Source organism: Lagenorhynchus albirostris, chromosome 20 (assembly GCF_949774975.1).
Source record: "Lagenorhynchus albirostris chromosome 20, mLagAlb1.1, whole genome shotgun sequence".
NCBI lineage: Eukaryota > Metazoa > Chordata > Mammalia > Artiodactyla > Delphinidae > Lagenorhynchus > Lagenorhynchus albirostris.
Window position 1 is genome coordinate 45,514,337 of NC_083114.1, and position 19,462 is coordinate 45,533,798.

Genomic DNA, 19,462 nt, shown 5'->3' on the forward strand with positions numbered 1-19,462 from the left:
ATATTACCTCTTAGTGTTGACCTAATGTGAGGTAGGTAGAGAAAATAATTACTTCCCTTACTTTGTAGAAGGAAGATCAGAACAGAGACTCAAAGAGGTTAATGACCTGCCCAAAGTCAAAAGATTGGTAACTGGTTTTGCTGGCACTAAAGGCCAAGTCTTTATCTTCCAGTCCAGCACTTGTTGTGGTATTGCTAAGTGCCCAGGCAATGCAGACAATACTGGAGGACAAGACAGGTTTTCCAACGTGTGACAGTCAACAACATTCTCCTCTCTTTGTCCTCTCAGTCATAGGAGAGACAATGGTGTCTTAACTCTAGTGGGGGACTTTGGGGAGAAGCCCATCAATGACATAATGGGGCTCTAAAAATATAAAACATTAATTAACTAGTGGGAATTCCCTGGTGGTCCAGTGGTTAGGACTCCACGCTTTCACTGCCGAGGGCTCGGGTTTGATCCCTCGTTGGGGAACCAAGATCCCGTAAGCCGTGCAGCACAGCCAAAAACAAAACAAAACACCAAAAACTGGTAACAACTATGGGCTTATACTCTTGTAGGGCAACCCCAGAAAAGTAAAGGCGGCACTCTGAGACTTTTGTCAATTAGTTTAATATATGTCCATAGGTAGTTCATACGAATGCTTAAATTACAAAATTAGCTGCCATGGTCCAAATGTGTGGGACTTTAAGAAAGCTTTTATTAATCAAAAGATAGCTAAGCATACCAACTTTGATTTCTAAAATGCAGGTTAAAGGTTTGTAAAACAAGGCTAATTCTAGAATTATATAGCATTAAGGTAATTAAATTTTGTTATTTTAATAACTTAATTTCATGAACTGTTAAAAAAAATATTACATTTGCATCTCCCAGTTTATACATTTCTGCATTAACCTAGAGAAAAACCCATGTGAAAAGTTTCCATGCAGTTACAAAGGCAGCAGCACATGCTGTTTTCACAGCAACTTGTTATTGCCTCAGAACACACCTGCACATAAAGCATCAACAAAAAATACCCACCCACCCCTCTCCCACAAAAAACCCAACCCTTTCCCATCCCAGCAAAAATTACCTGGTACAAGCAGTGACTTAAAAAATGCTTTCTTAGTAGGAAGCATTTATAAAATGCAGAGATCTGAACAAGCTAAATGCTTGTGCAGGTAGATGGGCCTCTCCCGCAAGAGTTCCTTCCTCAAGAGGCAGAAGGAACTCTCAATAGTCTAGGAAAGTTCATTTTTAAAAGTATGTTTATGCATGTTCATGGCTATTTCTTTGAAAGAATATACCCAGCCTCAACTGTGGAAGAGATAAAAGCAGAAGGAGAAGCAAAGGGACATGGCCATAACACAGAGAACAGAGCTTCTCCGTGAACATCCCATACGTTGCAGCGACCAAGAAGGAAAACTTTTGTGACTTCACATAGACCACTGATCTCATCTAGGTGAAGCAGTTAATTTTTCATGCATTTGTTACTCAAGAAAACATACAACCACTTAAAATACAGCATTCACATTGTCATTAGCTCATGGTATCAGGTAAGGAGGAAACCGTGCTCCTGTATTATCTATCCCTAGAATTTTCCACATACATGTAAGTATCCTAAAGCCTACAGATATCCTATCATACTGTCATCAGCACCTCCCACCTATAAACATATACTGAACTAGACTGTTGAGTCCCTGAAATCTCAACACCACATATAGTGTTCTAAATTTTATTTTTTTACAAGTTTAATGTAGACACAGAAGAGAACACCAAGAATGTTTATTGTGCAATTCCAATAGTTATCTGTGGAATCTTGGTTTAGAGTCAGTCTTCATAGCCATTTCAACTGCCTAGTTTAAACAAAAAGCAACAATCTAATTATATATCTATAAATTTCATGATATTTCTTCAAATATCAAGCACTAAAAGTACTGATTAATGTTATAATTTTTAAGATGTTTTGAAACTACACAGATTTCATATATTATTCCTTTTATAAAATAATCAAAATAATTTGATTATCTGGAAGAAAATTACTGTAACAGAGTCCTTCCAATGTATCTATGACCTTTGTAAAACTCCAAACCAAAAACAGAACACATGATGAAATAAGGATTTCTCAGTCACTGGGAAACTTTAAGATAAGAAATGAACTGGTATTTTTTGTTTCCTGTGAATTCAGAGCTTATAGGTGGCATAAGGACTCAGATCTCTTGGATGACTTTACATGGCTTTCACTTTGATTTGTTTCATTTTCATTTGCTTCTTCTCCAATTTCTTTTGCTCACGCCTCAAGGCAGCTTCCTAGAGAGAAAGAGGGAATGCAAACTAAGATTTCAGTACTTGTTTAAAAAAAAGTCAAAACTATAATACTGCCTATACTATTTAGGCTAGCATCACAAATAACATTCCAGAAGATAGTTATAAGAATTGCTGGGGCTTCCCTGGTGGCGCAGTGGTTGAGAGTCCGCCTGCCAATGCAGGGGACATGGGTTCATGCTCCGGTCCGGGAAGATCCCACATGCCGCGGAGCGGCTGGGTCCGTGAGCCGTGGCCACTGAGCCTGCACGTGCGCGTTCGGAGGCTGTGCTCCGCAACGGGAGAGGCCACAACAGTGAGAGGCCCGCGTACCGCAAAAAAAAAAAAAAAAAAAAAAAAGAATATGGAAAGACACTTTCTTGAAAGATTGCTATATTTTTAATATAAAAAGTTTATAAGATGATCTACATTAAGAAATGAAATAAGTATACTGAATATACACAGTTGAGGGACTAAATAAACTATATAGTATTAACAGTGGTTGGTTTTAGGGATGGGAACTGAAGGATTATGTTACATTGTTCTTACATGGTAGAATTAAGGTTAATTTTAATGTCTGTGTATATGTTTCTCTATACTTTTCAAATTAAATATGTAACAAAACAAAACAAGGCTCTACCAGTAGTGGCAGGAAGGTCCAGATCATTGGTATAAATGAGCCATTCAAGCCAGAAATTCACTATAGGGTTTTTTGTGTTTTGTTTGGTTCCTTTCCCATTTAATTCACTGGATCTTTTTACAAGGTACCTAGGCCTAGATACTATAAAGTGGTGGTTCTAAAAAAAAATACATGGTTTACACCCACAAGCAACTTACAATCTGACTTAAGTTCTGGGCCCCTCTTTTACTTAAACCTACTATAGTTTCAAACTCTAGAAATAACTGGAGAACTTTTTTTTCATAGAAAAATGAAAGGCATTATCTATTAATGAGTCCATGTAGATTCTTCCTGTATATCTGTTAAAAAGCCATTTATATTTATAAAGAAGATTGCATAAACACAGAGCTCTATTTTCAGGGGAAAAATACCCATCAACTAAACCAAACCAAACCAAACCAAAGACTGATGAGAAAGGATGAGAGGAGGGCTGTGGTACTCTGGGCACTTCACTCAACAGCATTAACGACTCTACCAGCAACTAAAGTGCCACACAGGGGCTCACTTTTTTTTTTCTTTTTTAAAAATTAATTTATTTATTTTTGGCTGTGTTGGGTCTTCGTTGCTGCGCGTGGACTTTCTCTAGTTGCGGGGACTGGGGGCTACTCTTTGTTGAGGTGCGCGGGCTTCTCATTGCGGTGGCTTCTCTTGTTGCAGAGCACGGGCTCTCGGCGCGCAGGCTTCTAGTAGTTGTGGCGCACAGGCTTGGTTGCTCCGGGGCATGTGGGATCTTCCCGGACCAGGGCTCAAACCCGTGTCCCCTGCACTGGCAGGCGGATTCTTAACCACTGCGCCACCAGGGAAGTCCAGGGGCTCACTTTTTCTTGGCAGCTTGCCTCCTCCACTTACAAGAATTTTCTTCAATCCTTGAGGTTATTCACATTAAAATTCACATTTCCCAGAACTTTGTTCTCCTCTTTTTTGATCAGCATTTACAAGGTTTAAAATTTTAGAGCTGGACTGCAGCATCTTACTTCACAAAACATGAGAACATGCTGATGTTTGAAACATAACGGACTACAGCCTTATTAAAGCTCTTGAGTTTGAGATTCTACTTATGTACAAAATAGAAAACAAAATACAAAGAAAAAATATTAGAATTCTCTAATTCTATAATCAAAATAAAATTTTTATAAAACAAGTTTATGTGGACCGTAGGGCACATGCCCTGGCTTCTATTAAAATTCCAAATTTCTTTCTACCTTAGTATGTGTTTGGCTTGAAAGATGATAGTGGAACTTTCAAAAAGGGCCTATGCTGGGGGAACAGGATAATTCATATCATTCTCCAGGATTGAGGCTCAATCTAACATGGTTTGAACAGGAAGGATTATTCTTTTTTTTACAGCGCTATCAACTGTCCCAAGTGCTGAGAAAATGCTAAGCTTTAGCCTGTGTACATTCCTACACAGAATTACCTTAACAGCCAATATGGCGCAAATAGGCATCCTTATAAATCTGAGTTTTACCCCAATGATAAGAAAAGTTTGTCTTACCTCCAGCCTGCGCTGTTTCTCAGGATCTTCCTCATTCATGATTCGCTCCTTCTCTGCTCTTTTCTTCTCCTCACGCCGAGACTGGGCAGCTTCCTGTCTTTGCACATGCGTCAGCTTCAAGAAGTTCTCCTCCACTCGAGCTCGGTTCTTGTCTGCTTTTTGTTTGCCCTTTCCCCAGGAAACAAAGCAATTCATAAGAAATCCATTTCAATCCAAACAGATACAAAATCCCATTTAATATTCTTTCATAAAACCACTCCCATGTAGCACTTTTAAGTCAACTAGCAAAGATAAAATCACTGAAATAATCGAAAGCTGGGCCCCCTCCCCGCCGCCCCTTGGGGGGAAAAACACAATAAAAGGCTCCAACTTAAGGCTGCAGGTCTTACTTCTCTGTTGAGTCGAAACTTTTTGGCTTTATCAATAGAATAAATCACCATGTTCATCAGGGGTAGTAAAGCCTCCATATCCTTTGGGTAAGTGTTACCTGAGCCAGGCACTGGAAAACAAAACCATTTTCCTATTGAGTTAATGGCAGCATTCATACTTCTTGTATTAATTTTTTTTTTCTTTTTGTATTAATAGGCTCCTTTCTCCAAATTTCTTAGGCAGCTAAAATACAGCAGAAAATAGAAATTAAAATATATAAAAGGATCTCTTACTGAAGAAACCAAAAAACCAATAAGCTGGCATGAGGTTTTTTTTTTTAAAGATTTTCTTTTTGATGTGGACCATTTTTTTAAGTCTTTACTGAATTAGTCACAATATTGAATCTGTTATTATGTTTTGGGTTTTTTGGCCGCAAGGCATGTGGGATCTTAGCTCCCTGAACAGGGATCGAACCAGCACCCCCTGAATTGGAAAGCAAAGTCTTAACCACTGGACCGCCAGGGAAGTCCCTGGGGTTAGTTTTAATGTAGTTTTTTTATAGCTATTGTTTAGAAAGAAACAATACTCTCCTTAAGATCATCTCACAGAAAACAAAGAACTCAGACAGGACACAGAACACTTACCATTAAATGTAAACAACAGTGTCCTCTTAGTGTCAGGTAGCTTTAAAGGCTGACCTTCCCTGTCATAAAAGAAAGAGCTATTTAGAAGGAACGCAAGAGAGAGATACTTTCCATGCACATAAGTCACCCAATTCACTTAGATGAACAGATAACTGTGCAGATAATCAGCACAGTATTTGGCTTGGCATCCCCAAGTTAAATACAGTCTCAGAGCCCGAAGGAGCTTTACAGGTCATCTGGCCCACTCGTCTATCTGATGGATGCATTCCCAAGTATCTTTATCCTATCCTTCAACACCTCCAGTGATGTCCCCTCCAGGCAGGATAATTCCATCTCACCTGGGGAGCCAGAAATGAGCCTGTATTTAAGTATGCGGCCCATATTTTAAATAACCTTTTTTTAATTTTAATTTTAATTTTTTTTAGATGTTGGGGGTAGGAGCTTATTAATTAATTAATTAATTTTTGCTGTGTTGGGTCTTCGTTTCTGTGCGAGGGCTTTCTCTAGTTGTGGCAAGTGGGGGCCACTCTTCATCGCGGTGCGCGGGCCTCTCACTATCGCCTATCGCGGCCTCTCTTGTTGCGGAGCACAAGCTCCAGACGCGCAGGCTCAGTAGTTGTGGCTCACGGGCCTAGTTGCTCCACGGCATGTGGGATCCTCCCAGACCAGGGCTCGAACCTGTGTCCCCTGCATTAGCTGGCAGATTCTCAACCACTGCGCCACCAGGGAAGCCCTATTTTGATGGATTTTTATGTTTTATTTCTAACTCTTAATCTATCTTCCTATGATGCAGGATCTTATTTTTGAGTCAGGCTCAGAATAAGTTGAGAAATAATCTACTATAGCATATATAATTTAGTTCTGACTCTTCAAAGAATCCTCTTGCAATCTTTGACTTTCAACCCTCCACACCTCCCCCCACACACAAAATGCTCCATGAATGCCGCAATGTGATACTTTGTCCAAAGCGTTATTACTGAGTTGAGCAAGGCAAGGATGATGCAACACCATCTAGAGGCATAAGTAATTTTGATTACCTTAGTGATTTTGACACAAAATTAAAATTCAAATTGGCTTTTAACTGTATTCAACTCCACAGTCCTTAGCCAAAAATTTAGGTCAGAACCAATTCTACACCAAGGGTAAACTTAAATATGCTCTCCTGCAACAGGATGTGAAATCAAACAGCACATTCAAACCCTGAATATTTACATTCGAACAATATTACTATAAAGCCAGAAACTTTACGGGCATCAAGGGTGTCTGATAATACACTAGAAAGAATATAATCACTCAACCATTCAAAGTAGAAAGCCGGAAAAGGCCATGAATTACAAAATGCATACACCTGCAATCAAACACAAATCAAACATCACAGATTCACATCATAAATTAAAAAGGAAAAAAATCCCCAAAAAACCACCACCCTAGACTACAAAGGACAGAGACTACCAATTGTATTTTCTTAGTATTAGCCATTCTGTTAGATTCTCATTTACCTCACTGAGTGGGTGATGCATACATGCAGTGACACATGCAAACTGGGGAGGCTTATTTGATTGTCCCCCATAGGTATGGGGGACACGATGCATGCAGTCAAAGCATGCAGTCAAAGCAAAGGAAAACTTGGATGCTGTCACCAACTTCCCTCACTCATTTGGGAAGGGAAATTGCAGAAGCACCTTGCAGGTGTTTCAACACAGAAAGCTAGTGAAGAAAACTGATTTCAGTATTTTTATTTCATACGTACTCTTGCATAATTTTTGGACCAGAAAACTGGTCTGAAAAATGAACGGATTCAATCTTGTCAGCATAGTGTGTAAGAAAGTGAACCATCTGAAATAAGAAAAGAAAATTATTTTTTTTAAAGTAGGTTTGATGCACTTCTCTTTTTTCATAGATATTCACTCTTTAATCCTCCTTACTTTTGCATGTCATGAAGGCTAAAGCTTAAAAAAAATTAAATTTAAATAAGGACTCTCCCTATGATGAAACTACTGCCCTTCTTTAGTCACACCAATGATCAAAATTGAGCAGCTGAAAATATATCTCAAAATAGTGTTCAAAATACGAGTGAAAGCACGAACATAAAATCTAAAATAATTTTAGGAATTCTTCACAACCACATCACCCAGAACTTACATTTAGAACTGTCTTTGAGCTATCCTATATTTTTATGATACTAAGATGTGCTGTTACCATACACAACCAATAGGAAAAAAATAGCTCTTTATATACCCGTCTTCTACACAAACTGAAACTTTAACAAACGTACTAAATGACATGGTGATAAGGATTAAAGTAGTAGTCCTTTTTCAAAAAACCTGAAAGCCATTGGCAATCCTAGGGACAATTTGTTCTTGATTTAGAGAGAAATTTCTTGACTAATAAAACTGTCTTTTTGACAAGTGAATCTATTGTTTAAAGAAAGTATTTTACTGGTTGTGTGGGAAAGGAAGATAAAATGAAGAATTTGCACAGTGTAACTTTCAGGGAGACTGCCCCGTAAATGGTCTACAAATGTATGTCTTCTATTGTATTTACCTTTGTATCCATCATTCCCTCTGTGACTTCTCCCATCTCTGACAGGATGGCCAAGGAGTCAGGCAGTCCATACTTCGCTCCAGACTTAGGTTTGTCACTACAAAACTCACTCTAGAGGAAGACGTAGTTGTAAGTAAGACATGATATTTTATTATGCACAAGGATTTTTTTTCTCAAGAGAATATGTACTGACCTATTTCAAAGTGATACAACTGTTCAAGTGATATAATTACTTTATGCTCTGAAGTCAAACATTTATGTAATAAAGAGGCAGTTTCGACATATTATTTGAAAAAGAACCTGACATACCAGATCCTGCATCTCTTTCTGTAGTCGTACCAAGGCTTTCCGAGTACCAACAGCAAACACATAGGTATCCATGTCTTCATCATTCATGGTTACTTTTATTTGCTTTAAAAAAAAACCAACAAAACTCACCTGTTAGGTTCTGTGATAGGCAGATTTCTAAGACAGCCCCCAATATGCCTGCCTGCTGGTGTATACATCCTCCTCTCGAATGTGAGCAGGACTTATGAATGTGATGGTATTATCATTACCATGATTATGCTGTGTTACATGGCAGATGGTCCCTAATCAGGTGACTTTGAGTTAATCAAAAGGGACACTATCCTGGGTGGACTGACCTAATCAAGTGAGTCCTCAAAAGGGACTGGACCCTACTTGAAGAAAGGGTGAAAGTGTGAAAGGGCTATGGGGTGGAGGGGAACCACGTGGCAAGGACCTGAGAATGGCCTCTAGGAGCTAAGAGCGGTTCCCAGCGACAACTAGCAGGAAAATAGGAACTTGCAACCACAGGGAACTAAATGCTGCCAACAGCCTAAATGACCCTATGAAGAGGGGCCCAAGCTCTAGAGGCATGGAAGCTCTGTGCACCACCCCACCCCCATGCCTCTCTTCCATTTGGCTGTTCCTGAATTGTAGCCTTTACAATAAACTGGTAAATGTAAGTAAAGTGTTTTCCTGAGTTCTCTGAGCTATTCTAGAAAATTATTGAATCTGAGGGGAGGGCTGTGGGAACTCTAGATTTATAGCTGGGCAGTCAGAAGTACGGTGGCCCGGGGCCTGCAACTGGCATCTGAAGTGTGGGCAATCTTGTGGGAATGAGACCTTTAACTTGTGGGATCTGGCATTAACTCCAAGTAGATAGTATCAGAATTGAATTGAATTGTTGGACACCCAACTGGTATCTGGAGAATCAGAGAATTGGTTGTTGGTGTTGGAAACACCCCAGAGGCAGGTTAAACAGTTTTTAATACTCGACATTGGGCCAGAGAGATAAAGTTACAGCCTAAAGAGTCTGGTATGATAAAACATGGCCCTATTTGTCTTATTAACTATATCTTTAAAAGTTTGGGTCAAAATTTACCAGTATATATGTGGAAGAAGGGAAATGTTAATGAAGGGAAATATGGCAAAGATCTGGCAAGATGTCAGCTGCTAAAGAAAAGGTTTTCTGCTCTTTTAAGCAGAACCCACATAAAAAAGGCTTAAAAATATAAAAAACCCATATGTTTGTTGAGGCTGCTTTTCATTGCAGGGAAAAAAACCCCCAAAACAGCAAAAAAGGTAAAAGGCTGGCTGGCTCAGAGGAAAAGAGAAGATTAAATCTACCTCAGGAAAGAACTGAAAATGATTAACACAACACTCTAAAGAATAATTTCTACAAAAAGATGGCAGAAGATGCAGCAAAACTTCCTCCTTTGAGTTTTAACTGAGGAGGCTCTAAAAACTAGTGGGTTAAATCATCAGCGGCCACATTAGAAAAATTAAAATAAATAAAAGAAACAGGTTTCCAACTAACAATAAGACCTTTAAAATAACAATTGAGTTTCAATCCAATAAAAAGTACCTAATTATATTACCAATATAGCACTTATTAACAAATACTACTTTGTATTTTGATATATATGCATACATTTCTTGTTCTACTAGCTTATATAAAAGACTGTCTCATGTATTTTTGTTTCTTGCTGCAGTGGGAGTCAGCACAATTATTTACTGGAAGAATGAAGGGAGGGGGAATGTGGCATTTCTAATGAAGGACACAATTTTCAGATTAACATGTTAATTTAACAAAGGAAAGAAAGTATACCAAACAATAAGGTCTCCATATTGTGTTATGAACTCATTCAGCCCAAGATGTATTACTTGAGGCAAAAAATATTTGAAAAAAAACCCAGCCTACTGCCAAAGATAAAAGCAGATACCAAAAGCAGAGTCAGATGTGAGGGCAAACGGTCTGTGACAACTGTTTTACCTCCATCATCCAGGTTGATTCTGTTGATCTACCTGGTGACAAAGTATTACCTCTTTCCCCACAAAAAGCACATATGTCTCCTCACACCCACCTGCACCTCCACCCCCAGTTTCACACTGAGTGGAAGATGATCTGTCTAGATAGAAAAGGTTCCATTTTTTGGGCAAGGGACACAAGTTGTTAGAAAGTCCAAATATAATCCTGGCAAGAAATAGAACAAGCTCTAAGAAGTTAAGAATTCAATCTGTACAGAGAAAACCAGCAGGAAGAATACATACCACTTGATCACTCACTGGCCTCATCATCCGGGCCAGGACATTCAGTAAGTCCTGTCTCTTGAGGAACTAAAAAACAAAAAGCCCAAGAGAACAATTGCAACTTCTGTTTGCTATAAGGAGAAGACATTGGAGGGGGACTCAAATGCTTCATCAAATATACTCTACATTTGCCAGTCAGTAAAAAAGATGATTTTTATTTACTTATTTGGCCGTGCCACATGGCTTGCAGGATCTTAGTTCCCTGACCAGGGATCGAACCTGGGCCTCCTGCAGTGGAAGCACAGAGTCTTAACCACTGGACCACCAGGGAATTCCCAAAAGATGATTTTTAGATCTCATTTTAAGTCAAACATGAAAAAAATGAGACACTGATCTTACAGGACTTGGGATCACACTGGAAAAAATGAAAGGAAGATATACACTGTACCAGAAATTCCCTACTTACCCTCAGCTGGATAAGCATCCCCTCACAGCACACTCGACCAGAACACCATAGGTTGTAAATGTGCTCATTCTCCTGGTTCAGCTTTCCTGTGCTGGTGGCTTCTTTGTTAGTTCCATCATCCCCTAGGGGTAAAACCATTAACATGATTCACTGGAAATGTTGGGGCCTAATCACCATACACTCTTCTACTCTGACCCCCAAATGACGGTACCTTTAGGTTAACAATACTTATCTATCTTATAGAACTCTCCTTTAGACATAGATTACAACAGATGGGCATTATTCCTTTTACTTTTAAAATGCTTTATTGCTGCCATTAAAAAATTATGGACTCTAGCATTACTTGTGTGTCCTTGTTAGTTAACGACATTCAGCTTGGAATATAAGTATGTCAAGAGTAGGTACAAAATGGAGCAAAGTCAGTTTAAATGTCTCTGCCAAAAGTTAAAAAAAAAAAAAAAACCTATGTAGTGAATTAAAAATACCATGAATACTAACTATTCAACACTCCCTCACTGTTTCCTTTCATTTAACTTTATCCAAGTTTGTTTTTCCTGCAGCAAAATGATAACAGTGGTATTAAGAGCTACAAAAAGCTCAAATTCCAATAATTTCCTCTCTTCATTTAATTCATTAATGTACAAAAAAGTGTCCAAATGTACAAAAAAAAGTGTCCAACTTTACAAGGTAAAGCAGACTGACACACCAAATGAAAACACACCAAGGGAAGTAGAAGGCATTAAAGGCTGCTTATTTTTTTCCTAATTTCCAGGTCAAAAAGTACTGAAATAGTATATGGTACAGTGGACAGCATGGACTTTGGAAGCAGGTAGACTAGGTTCTAATATCATGGTTGCAGTTGAACAGCTTAGACAAATTTTAACACTTCTCCGGACTTCAGTTCCCTCCTTAGGAAAACAGAAACTATATCCAACTGACAGTATTGTTCTAAAGATTAAATAAGAAACAATGTATGCAAAGTACCTAGCACAACATAGTACACATTCCTGCTAAAGGGCAGAAGAGATGGATACTTGCTTGCTATCAAAGGGAAACAAAGTGTTTAAAGCCAAACTGAAGTGAAGGTGAGTGAGTCTACCTTACCCGCTACACTACACCATTACAGGACTTCCTCTAAGGTATCAGTGTACATCTTGTACATCTCTACAGTGGGTCTGACACTAAAGTGCCTAAAACCTGAAGGAATTTTGAAGGACTTCCAATTTCTAAAAGATGAATTGAAAGGATTTATCAAGCTACAAGCTACCTAAAATGTCAAAATTCTTTGCTTTTGGCTAGATTTTTATCAACTTGTTTTGATAACACTGATTGTCTCATTCTATCTGAAGCTGTACAGCAAATGTTTGATGAAAGGTGAGAAAATTATTTCATGAATGCAATTTATTCATTATGCAAAACCTAACAAAAAAGGGATCCTTGAGAGAAGAAAAAAAAGCATCCTCTTCAGCAGTCCATGAAAGTAGTTAGATGCTTACACTGAGCAGAATAAGCAGTTCTTACCAGAAAGTTTTCAAACAGGTGGCTAGACTTGTATTAGCCTAACTTACCTACTAAGGTAAAGTTGCTCTCCAAAAGCTCCCTATGAGTGTTAAACCAGGCCTGAGCAAGGCGACTGTTTTTATTCTTCCCGATGATATAATTCATAATGTAGGCAAGCAGACCAGTCACCATTAAAATCTCTAGATAATAACTCTCCCAACTGTTCTGGAGGTGTGCAGGAACCTAAAGAAGAACAATTGTTCCATTTAATGTTGGCTGAGGCTGAAGGACGAAGTCTAACTCAAGGTATGAAGGAGAATGAGAAAACCCATAAACAGAAGTGGATACGTTAGATAACTGTCACTGAATATGGTTATACTTTGAAAAATATGCCCATTTCGGTTTTCCAGGCCATCTTTTTTTTTTTAATGAAGGTTTTATTATTTATTTATTTATTTGGCTGTGTTGGGTCTTCATTGCTGCACGCGGGCTTTCTCTAGTTGCAGCGAGCAGGGGCTACTCTTTGTTGCAGTACGCGGGCTTCTCATTGCATTGGCTTCTCTTGTTGCACAGCATGGGCTCTAGGCATGCGGGCTTCAGTAGTTGTGGCTCGCGGGCTCTAGAGCCCAGGCTCAGTAGTTGTGGCGCACAGGCAAAGTTGCTCCGCAGCATGTGGGATCCTCCTGGACCACGGATTGAACCCGTGTCCCCTGCGTTGGCAGGCGGATTCTTAACCACTGCGCCACTAGGGAAGTCCTTCCAGGTCATCTTTGTAAAAGATTCTTTAAGGAAACATGAGGATAATCAAATGGGATGAAACGCTGGAAAGCCCTCTGTATTCATCTTGATTCTGAGTCCCACCTCCCAAATAAACCCAACGTCTATCCTCCTCATTCCTTGGTAAATAAAACTAGGAAGGTTAAAATAAAAACATATGGGTTGTGGTACTTCCCTGATGGCACAGTGGTTAAGAATCCGCCTGCCAATGCAGGGGATATGGGTTCAAGCCCTGGTTTGGGAAGATCCCACATGCCGAGGAGCAACTAAGCCCGTGTGCCACAACTACTGAGCCTGCGCTCTAGAGCGTGCGAGCCACAACTACTGAGCCCGTGTGCCGCAACTACTGAAGCCCGTGCGCCTAGAGCCTGTGCTCCATAACAAGGGAAGCCACCACAATGAGAAGTCTGTGCACTGCAATGAAGAGTAGCCCCCGCTCACCGCAACTAGAGAAAGCCTGCGCGCAGCAACAGAGACCCAACGCAGCCAAAAATAAAATAAATAAATAAATAAATTTATATAAAAAGAACCCAACAAAAGATACAGGTTGTTTTTCCGTGTGTCCACTGCATCAGAAGAACTGATGTCAAACTCTTTCATGGCTCCCACGTTACAGCAACACAAGCTACGTGTCACTAATTATATTTCTGAGATTAATGACAGCAAGATATTTTGTTGGTTAGTTTGGGATTCAAAACCTGTATACCTACATCGACAATTGTTATTGGGTCTTTATTTTTGCTAGAAGAAGTATCTGGTTTGTCTTCATAACCTTCAAATTCTTCATCATCATATGGTTCACTCTCGGTATCTCCCTCCTACGAAAATGAGGCACAATCTGTTTTCCCCCACTAACATCACCAGCAATTTTATCTCATTTTTATAGATAACATTTGTAAGGAAAAAAGAACATGAAAGCAGCAAGCACAGAACACAGAGATCTTACATATTTTCAACAAATGATGACCCCCCCGTGCATTTCAACCCTGAGTTCTAAATGATACAATTCCCACCCACCCACATACCAATACATACCCACCCCCACTCCACCATCCTCCATCCAGGCTTTCCATAGAGGAGAAAAATACAATTCATTTTTTGTTGAATGTAAAAGGTGAGAACATACCACAAACATTTAGAAGAGCTCCACCTACTGAATAAAAATGAGCATACCAGAGGGTAAAGGTCTCCTTAGACCTGGGCATTACTTTTAATGTCTGGGAAAAGTGCTAGTTACACATTGTCCCATCCTTCCACTTTCCCAAGAAATCAATAAAAAAGAACCTTTACCTGGGTATCTGCATCTTCAAAATCTCCTTCTTGGTTTTCATCCTGCCCTTCCAACTCCACAGTAGTCTCGTCTTCATCATCTTCAGTGGTTATCACTCGTTGAGGAGATTCAGTAACAGAGTCCTCTGTGATATCCTCAAATTCAGCAAAGTCATTATCATCATACTCTACGATGTCTTCCTCATCCTCGAAATCATCAAACTTGGCTTCAGAGACACTCCCAAATATCAAAAGAACAACACAGAAAGCATGGAAGGCTTTCATTGCCCCTTAAAAATGAGTCAAACAAGACAAAAACAAAAACCCTAAGTGGACTGCCATTCTACACATACCGATCACATTTTGTAAACAGTTAAAAATTAAATATAAGACTCTCCCACTTTTCTCTTATTTAATACTGTTCATTTCAGATAGCATTATATGAAGAATAATAAGTTGAGATTCAAGAGGCCTGGGTTCTAGTCTGGACTCTCTCACTAGTTATCTGTAAAATCTTGTACTAGTCATTTAATTTCTTTAGGTTGGTTTCCATTTACACTGTGCATTCAGTACGCAGTTTTTGAACGCCTATTAAAAGCTTTACATAGAAACTGGGAGAGGGATAATGAAAGAAGAATCAGATGCAACTATCTGTTGGTTGTAATAAAAATAATACATGAATGGAAAAGCTATTCATTCTTAGATCAACTTTATGTGTGCACATCATCATCATCATCAAAGCACATGTTTAAGACACAAAGTGCTAGGCACTGTCCTAAAGGCTTTACAAAAAGCAAGTAATTTAATCCTCATGACAACCCTCTGAAGAAAGTGGTTTTATTAACATCCCCATTTCATAGATAAGGAAAATGAGGCACAGAAATGCTAAGTAATACAACCACCAAGTGACAGAGAACTATGTTCTGATGCCAGTTTTGCCTCCAGAATCCCTGCTATCATCCACTTCTCAGGCAGCATCTCCAACGTAAGCCAGTAGCAGTGATTTTGTTACTTATTTAAAGTAGCAATTTTTGCTAACACCACCTACTCAAGAACCACAGTATTATCCTAAATGGTCTCCCCTGCTCAACTCTCTCCCTACTCCCTACTTCTCACTAAAAACTACCGTTATCCTTCCAGAACATGACTTCTGTTACATAAGGATTCAATCACCAATGAAGGCTAACCAATTACCCAAAGAATAATATAAAACTCCTCTGGCTTTCACTGCTTTTCATAAAATGATCCTACCATATCAAATAAAATGTTCCCTCACTGAGCATATCACCATGTCAGATACTATGCCAAGAGAACCTAGCTTCAAGGACGTGAGTTACAGTATGACAGGGAAAATCTGAAACCAGTTAAACCATACATACATACAAAAAACAAACTTGTTTATTAAAAATTGTTATGAAGTTAGAACCCAAGTTGTTTTAGAAGCAAATACACAAACAAAAAGGTTTAGAAGGTCATACATACATCTACATATAAATAGTAGTTATTATGTATGATAGGATTATGGACATTTTGCCTTTATTTTTCTTTATATTGAATACTTTTCTAATTTTTCTATTATGTTCTTATAATAAAATGTTCTTTAAAAAATAAAATAAAAGGATAGTTCCTGCACTCAAGAAGAGGCACTGCAGACTGAGGAACAGCTATAGCATAGAGGGCTGAAACAGCGCATTTTAGGAGTTTGGTATGATAGAACATTGGGTTTGTAGACCCAAATGGGGGAAATGAGGCTAAAAAGGCCAGCACAGGCCAGATCACGATGATCCTTATTTATTTATTTATTTGATCATCCTTATTTAAATACCACACTGAGAAGTTTGGATGATTAGAATCAACTAAAGGATTTAAGTAAGAGAGTGACACAATCAGATTTGCAATTTAACCCTGACAGCTCATACAGAGGGTGAATTAGAAAAGGACACCTGAGGTGGGAAAAATAGAAAGTGGCTGAGATAATTAGATAAGAGATAAAACACAACTGAACTGGCAGTGGTATTGGGAATGAACAGGAAAACAGATTTGACAGGTATTAAGAATTGTATTTGTCAGCATAAAGTGACTGAATATAAGGAATGTGGGGAAGGAAGATCTGGGGTGATTCCAAGTTTTGGCTTGATTAACAGCTGGACAAAGTCATCCTTGAAATAAAAAACAATAAAGGAGCGAAAAAATTGGGGGAAGGCAATAAATTAAATTTAATACTTGTTGAAAAGTTTTAAGTGTTTTCAAGCAGTATGTTAGATGATTAACATTTATCTCTTAATTTTCACAATATCCTAAAAGGTATTATAACCTATTTTACAAAGGGAGGAAAGGAAGCATTTGAAGTATAAGCCTGGAGTTCAGGATATGCGCCTAAGCTGGAAATAGAGATGGTGTGAGAATGGAAGAGATCCCCAGGGAGTATTAAGAGTTAGGTTTAAAAAAAAAAAAGCACCAAAAAGTCTTGAAACAAATCATAACAGCTAAGAGTTGTGCATAATAGGGAGAACTGGAATGGGAAACTAAGGAATGGTTAAAGAAAAAGAGACTTTGGTCAAAGTGGTAGCACAGAAGTCAAAGGAGAAGCATATTTCTAAGAAGGAAACAGAGCTCGGTTTCAATTGCTGCAGAAAGTTCAAGTAAGATATGGACCAAAAATTTCCCAATGTTAATAAGGAAGTCATTATTGGCAACTGCAAGGAAGTGGTAAGTATGAAAGCCAGGATGCAGGGAGCTGAGTACTAACAGAGTGAATGGGTGGCAAAAGGGAGTATGTATTGGGTTGGCCAAAAAGTTCGTTCGGTTTTAAGTTCAAAAAAGACACATTTTTCACTTTCATGAAGAACTTTATAGAACAACACATTCACTAACTGAAAGAACTTTCTGGCCAACCCAATACTGATCTCTCAAGGTGCTCTGGCATAGTGAATATTCTATATCTCATATTTACAACACCATAAATTCATAAAGGAAATTGGCTCAATATCAAAGGCTATTGCCCAATACCTTGCAACTCATGGCTGCTCAAGAAATGTTCTTAAAATTGGACAAAGTTCATAAATTTTGAAAGGCACCAATGATTTGAGAAATGCCACCAATGATTTGAAATATGCCACCAAGGATAGGCCAATATTATATCCTTTCCAATATTTGATCTTTGAGGTTAGCACCAGGGGACATTTTATGGGAAAACATAGCTGCCCTCTTGACAACAACCTCAAAGAGGCTTGCGATGTGTCTCCAACCACCCTTAGCTTAACAGTCAAAAGTGGAAGACATATGAAAAGGAGCACGTATGTTGGTGGAGTTAGGTTTGGTTCAAAACATCAGCTCTACCATTCGCCAGCCATGTGACCTTGGGCTAATTACTTAAACTCCTGTTCCCCACATACAAAAAAGGGATAGTCATTCACTATTTGCCTCACAGGGCTGTAGTGGATATTACAAGAGATACGTGCTTGGCACATAGAAGGTACTCAATAAATAGCAGTTCCCATTACTTCCTTCCACTGTGCCTTATGAACACCCTTTAAGGTGTAAAAATACTTCATTTTTAGTGTTTCTCTTTCAGATCTCAGTTTTAAACTCTTTCAAACAGAAGCAAATAAAGGTTAACACTGGAACAGTCAACTTGATTAACTCCCTGACAAAAGGTCTGGTCATTTCAAAGTGCATTTCCACTTAGAACGTTCACACCACAGAAGCACTTCTAAGTTAACTCAGCCCTGTAACAGAGCTCCTTTAAGGATATTTAGGTTAAAATTATCCAAGCCATCCGTGCCTTGGCCTTCCTTCCCAGAAGTCTGTCTGGTGCACCTGTCAACTCATTTCTCAAACGCACAACTCCCTGCCTGAGAGGCAGTCCTGAGACTCCTGGGGCAGGGCACCCCAGCACTAACAAGTCTGGTCTGATTTCTTCTGCTAGCTCACCTGGCAGTCTCAGCGATTGGGTCTGGACTTAAAAACGGAAGAGGACTAAGTGCAGGAATCATTCCTTGTTGGCATTTTAGAGTAGGCCTTTCTGACAATGGCCAGACCCTGAGGCTTCTGGAGATCATGGAGACATTCCCGTCTCCTTACACATGTTGGATAAAAACATGTCATGTTAGAAACCTTCAGAGAAGACGGACCACAGCGGTTGCTGCTTCTGTTAAGCCTGCGGGGTCTAGTCTTTCCCCAGCAAGCAGAATCAATTCTACGCTCCATTCTTCCTGCTGGCACGCTGTGGGCTTGCTCTAACTTTGCCCTGTGGGTTGGCATTTGCTCACAGTTCTGGAAGTTCCCCAAAACCGTTAAAAGTCACTCCTACCCTGATCAGAACTCCCAACAAAAAATGGGCCTTGGGGTGGACAAAGTCTGGTTTGTTTTTAAGAAAGTCGGGAAAGGCGAGAAGGCGCGGGGACCGAGGCATGTCACCATAGGCTGGACTTACGGGATGGGGTGGGAAAAGGGACCTGGTTAGGCCACGCAAATCAGCGTCACCGCTCGGCCCAGCCCGACCCCACCGACTAGCGCGTCACGGCCCACTCCCTACCTGTACCGAGTGCTAGAACCCGGCCCAGCGCTCCTGCGGCTGCCGCCTTACCCTGCCTGCCTCTCGGGCCGGCCACCGCCTGCCGGGTCACTGCGGTTTTACTGCCCTCAACGCCTCTAGGACACAGCCTGACCAGGTAGCTCAGTCACGCCGCACCACTCTTCACGTAGCCTCCGCCAGCCGTTACGTAGAATGCGTGCGGCCCGTCCGCGCCTGCGCACGGCGCGGGGGCGGGACACAGCTCAGGGGGCCGAGCGAGACCTCCTCCTCCCCCGCCCAGCTGAGGCGAAGTGTGGAAGCTGGGAGAGTTACATAAGCCCGGCCCCTGGGCCGGAACTGCCCGCGCCTATCCCTGTGCTCTCCACTA

The 19,462-nt window shown here is 39.9% G+C and overlaps 1 protein-coding gene across 3 annotated transcripts; it reads right to left on the reverse strand.

Annotated features, from left to right (window-relative positions):
• Positions 1–593: 593 nt before the first annotated feature.
• CCDC47 (coiled-coil domain containing 47) lies at positions 594–19,310 on the reverse strand. 3 transcript variants are annotated; one of them, XM_060132783.1, is made up of 13 exons: positions 19,200–19,310; positions 14,580–14,846; positions 14,000–14,107; positions 12,581–12,755; positions 11,013–11,134; positions 10,568–10,633; positions 8,321–8,422; positions 8,012–8,122; positions 7,218–7,303; positions 5,468–5,526; positions 4,844–4,953; positions 4,455–4,622; positions 594–2,286 (listed from the first exon to the last, which is right to left on the reverse strand). In XM_060132783.1, exons 2-13 carry the CDS (start codon positions 14,841–14,843, stop codon positions 2,206–2,208), a joined length of 1,452 nt encoding a protein of 483 aa, XP_059988766.1. In that variant the 5' UTR covers positions 14,844–14,846; positions 19,200–19,310; the 3' UTR covers positions 594–2,205. The 3 variants fall into 3 exon arrangements, with proteins under 3 accessions (XP_059988766.1, XP_059988765.1, XP_059988764.1); XM_060132782.1 differs by having other exon boundaries at positions 14,580–14,848; positions 19,096–19,241; XM_060132781.1 differs by lacking the exon at positions 19,200–19,310 and having other exon boundaries at positions 14,580–15,185.
• Between the last annotated feature and the right edge of the window lie 152 nt (positions 19,311–19,462).

What these genes read in the sequence shown, in the direction of transcription:
- CCDC47 (XM_060132783.1), bottom strand. Translation starts at nt 14,843, where the DNA reads ATGAAAGCCTTCCATGCTTTCTGTGTTGTTCTTTTGATATTTGGGAGT. An exon ending in ACCCAATAACAATTGTCGAT is followed by an intron (nt 12,756 to 13,999) that starts GTAGGTATACAG and finishes GTTCTTCTTTAG; the next exon opens with GTTCCTGCACACCTCCAGAA. An exon ending in ACTGTTGTTTACATTTAATG is followed by an intron (nt 4,954 to 5,467) that starts GTAAGTGTTCTG and finishes TTTGTTTTCCAG; the next exon opens with TGCCTGGCTCAGGTAACACT.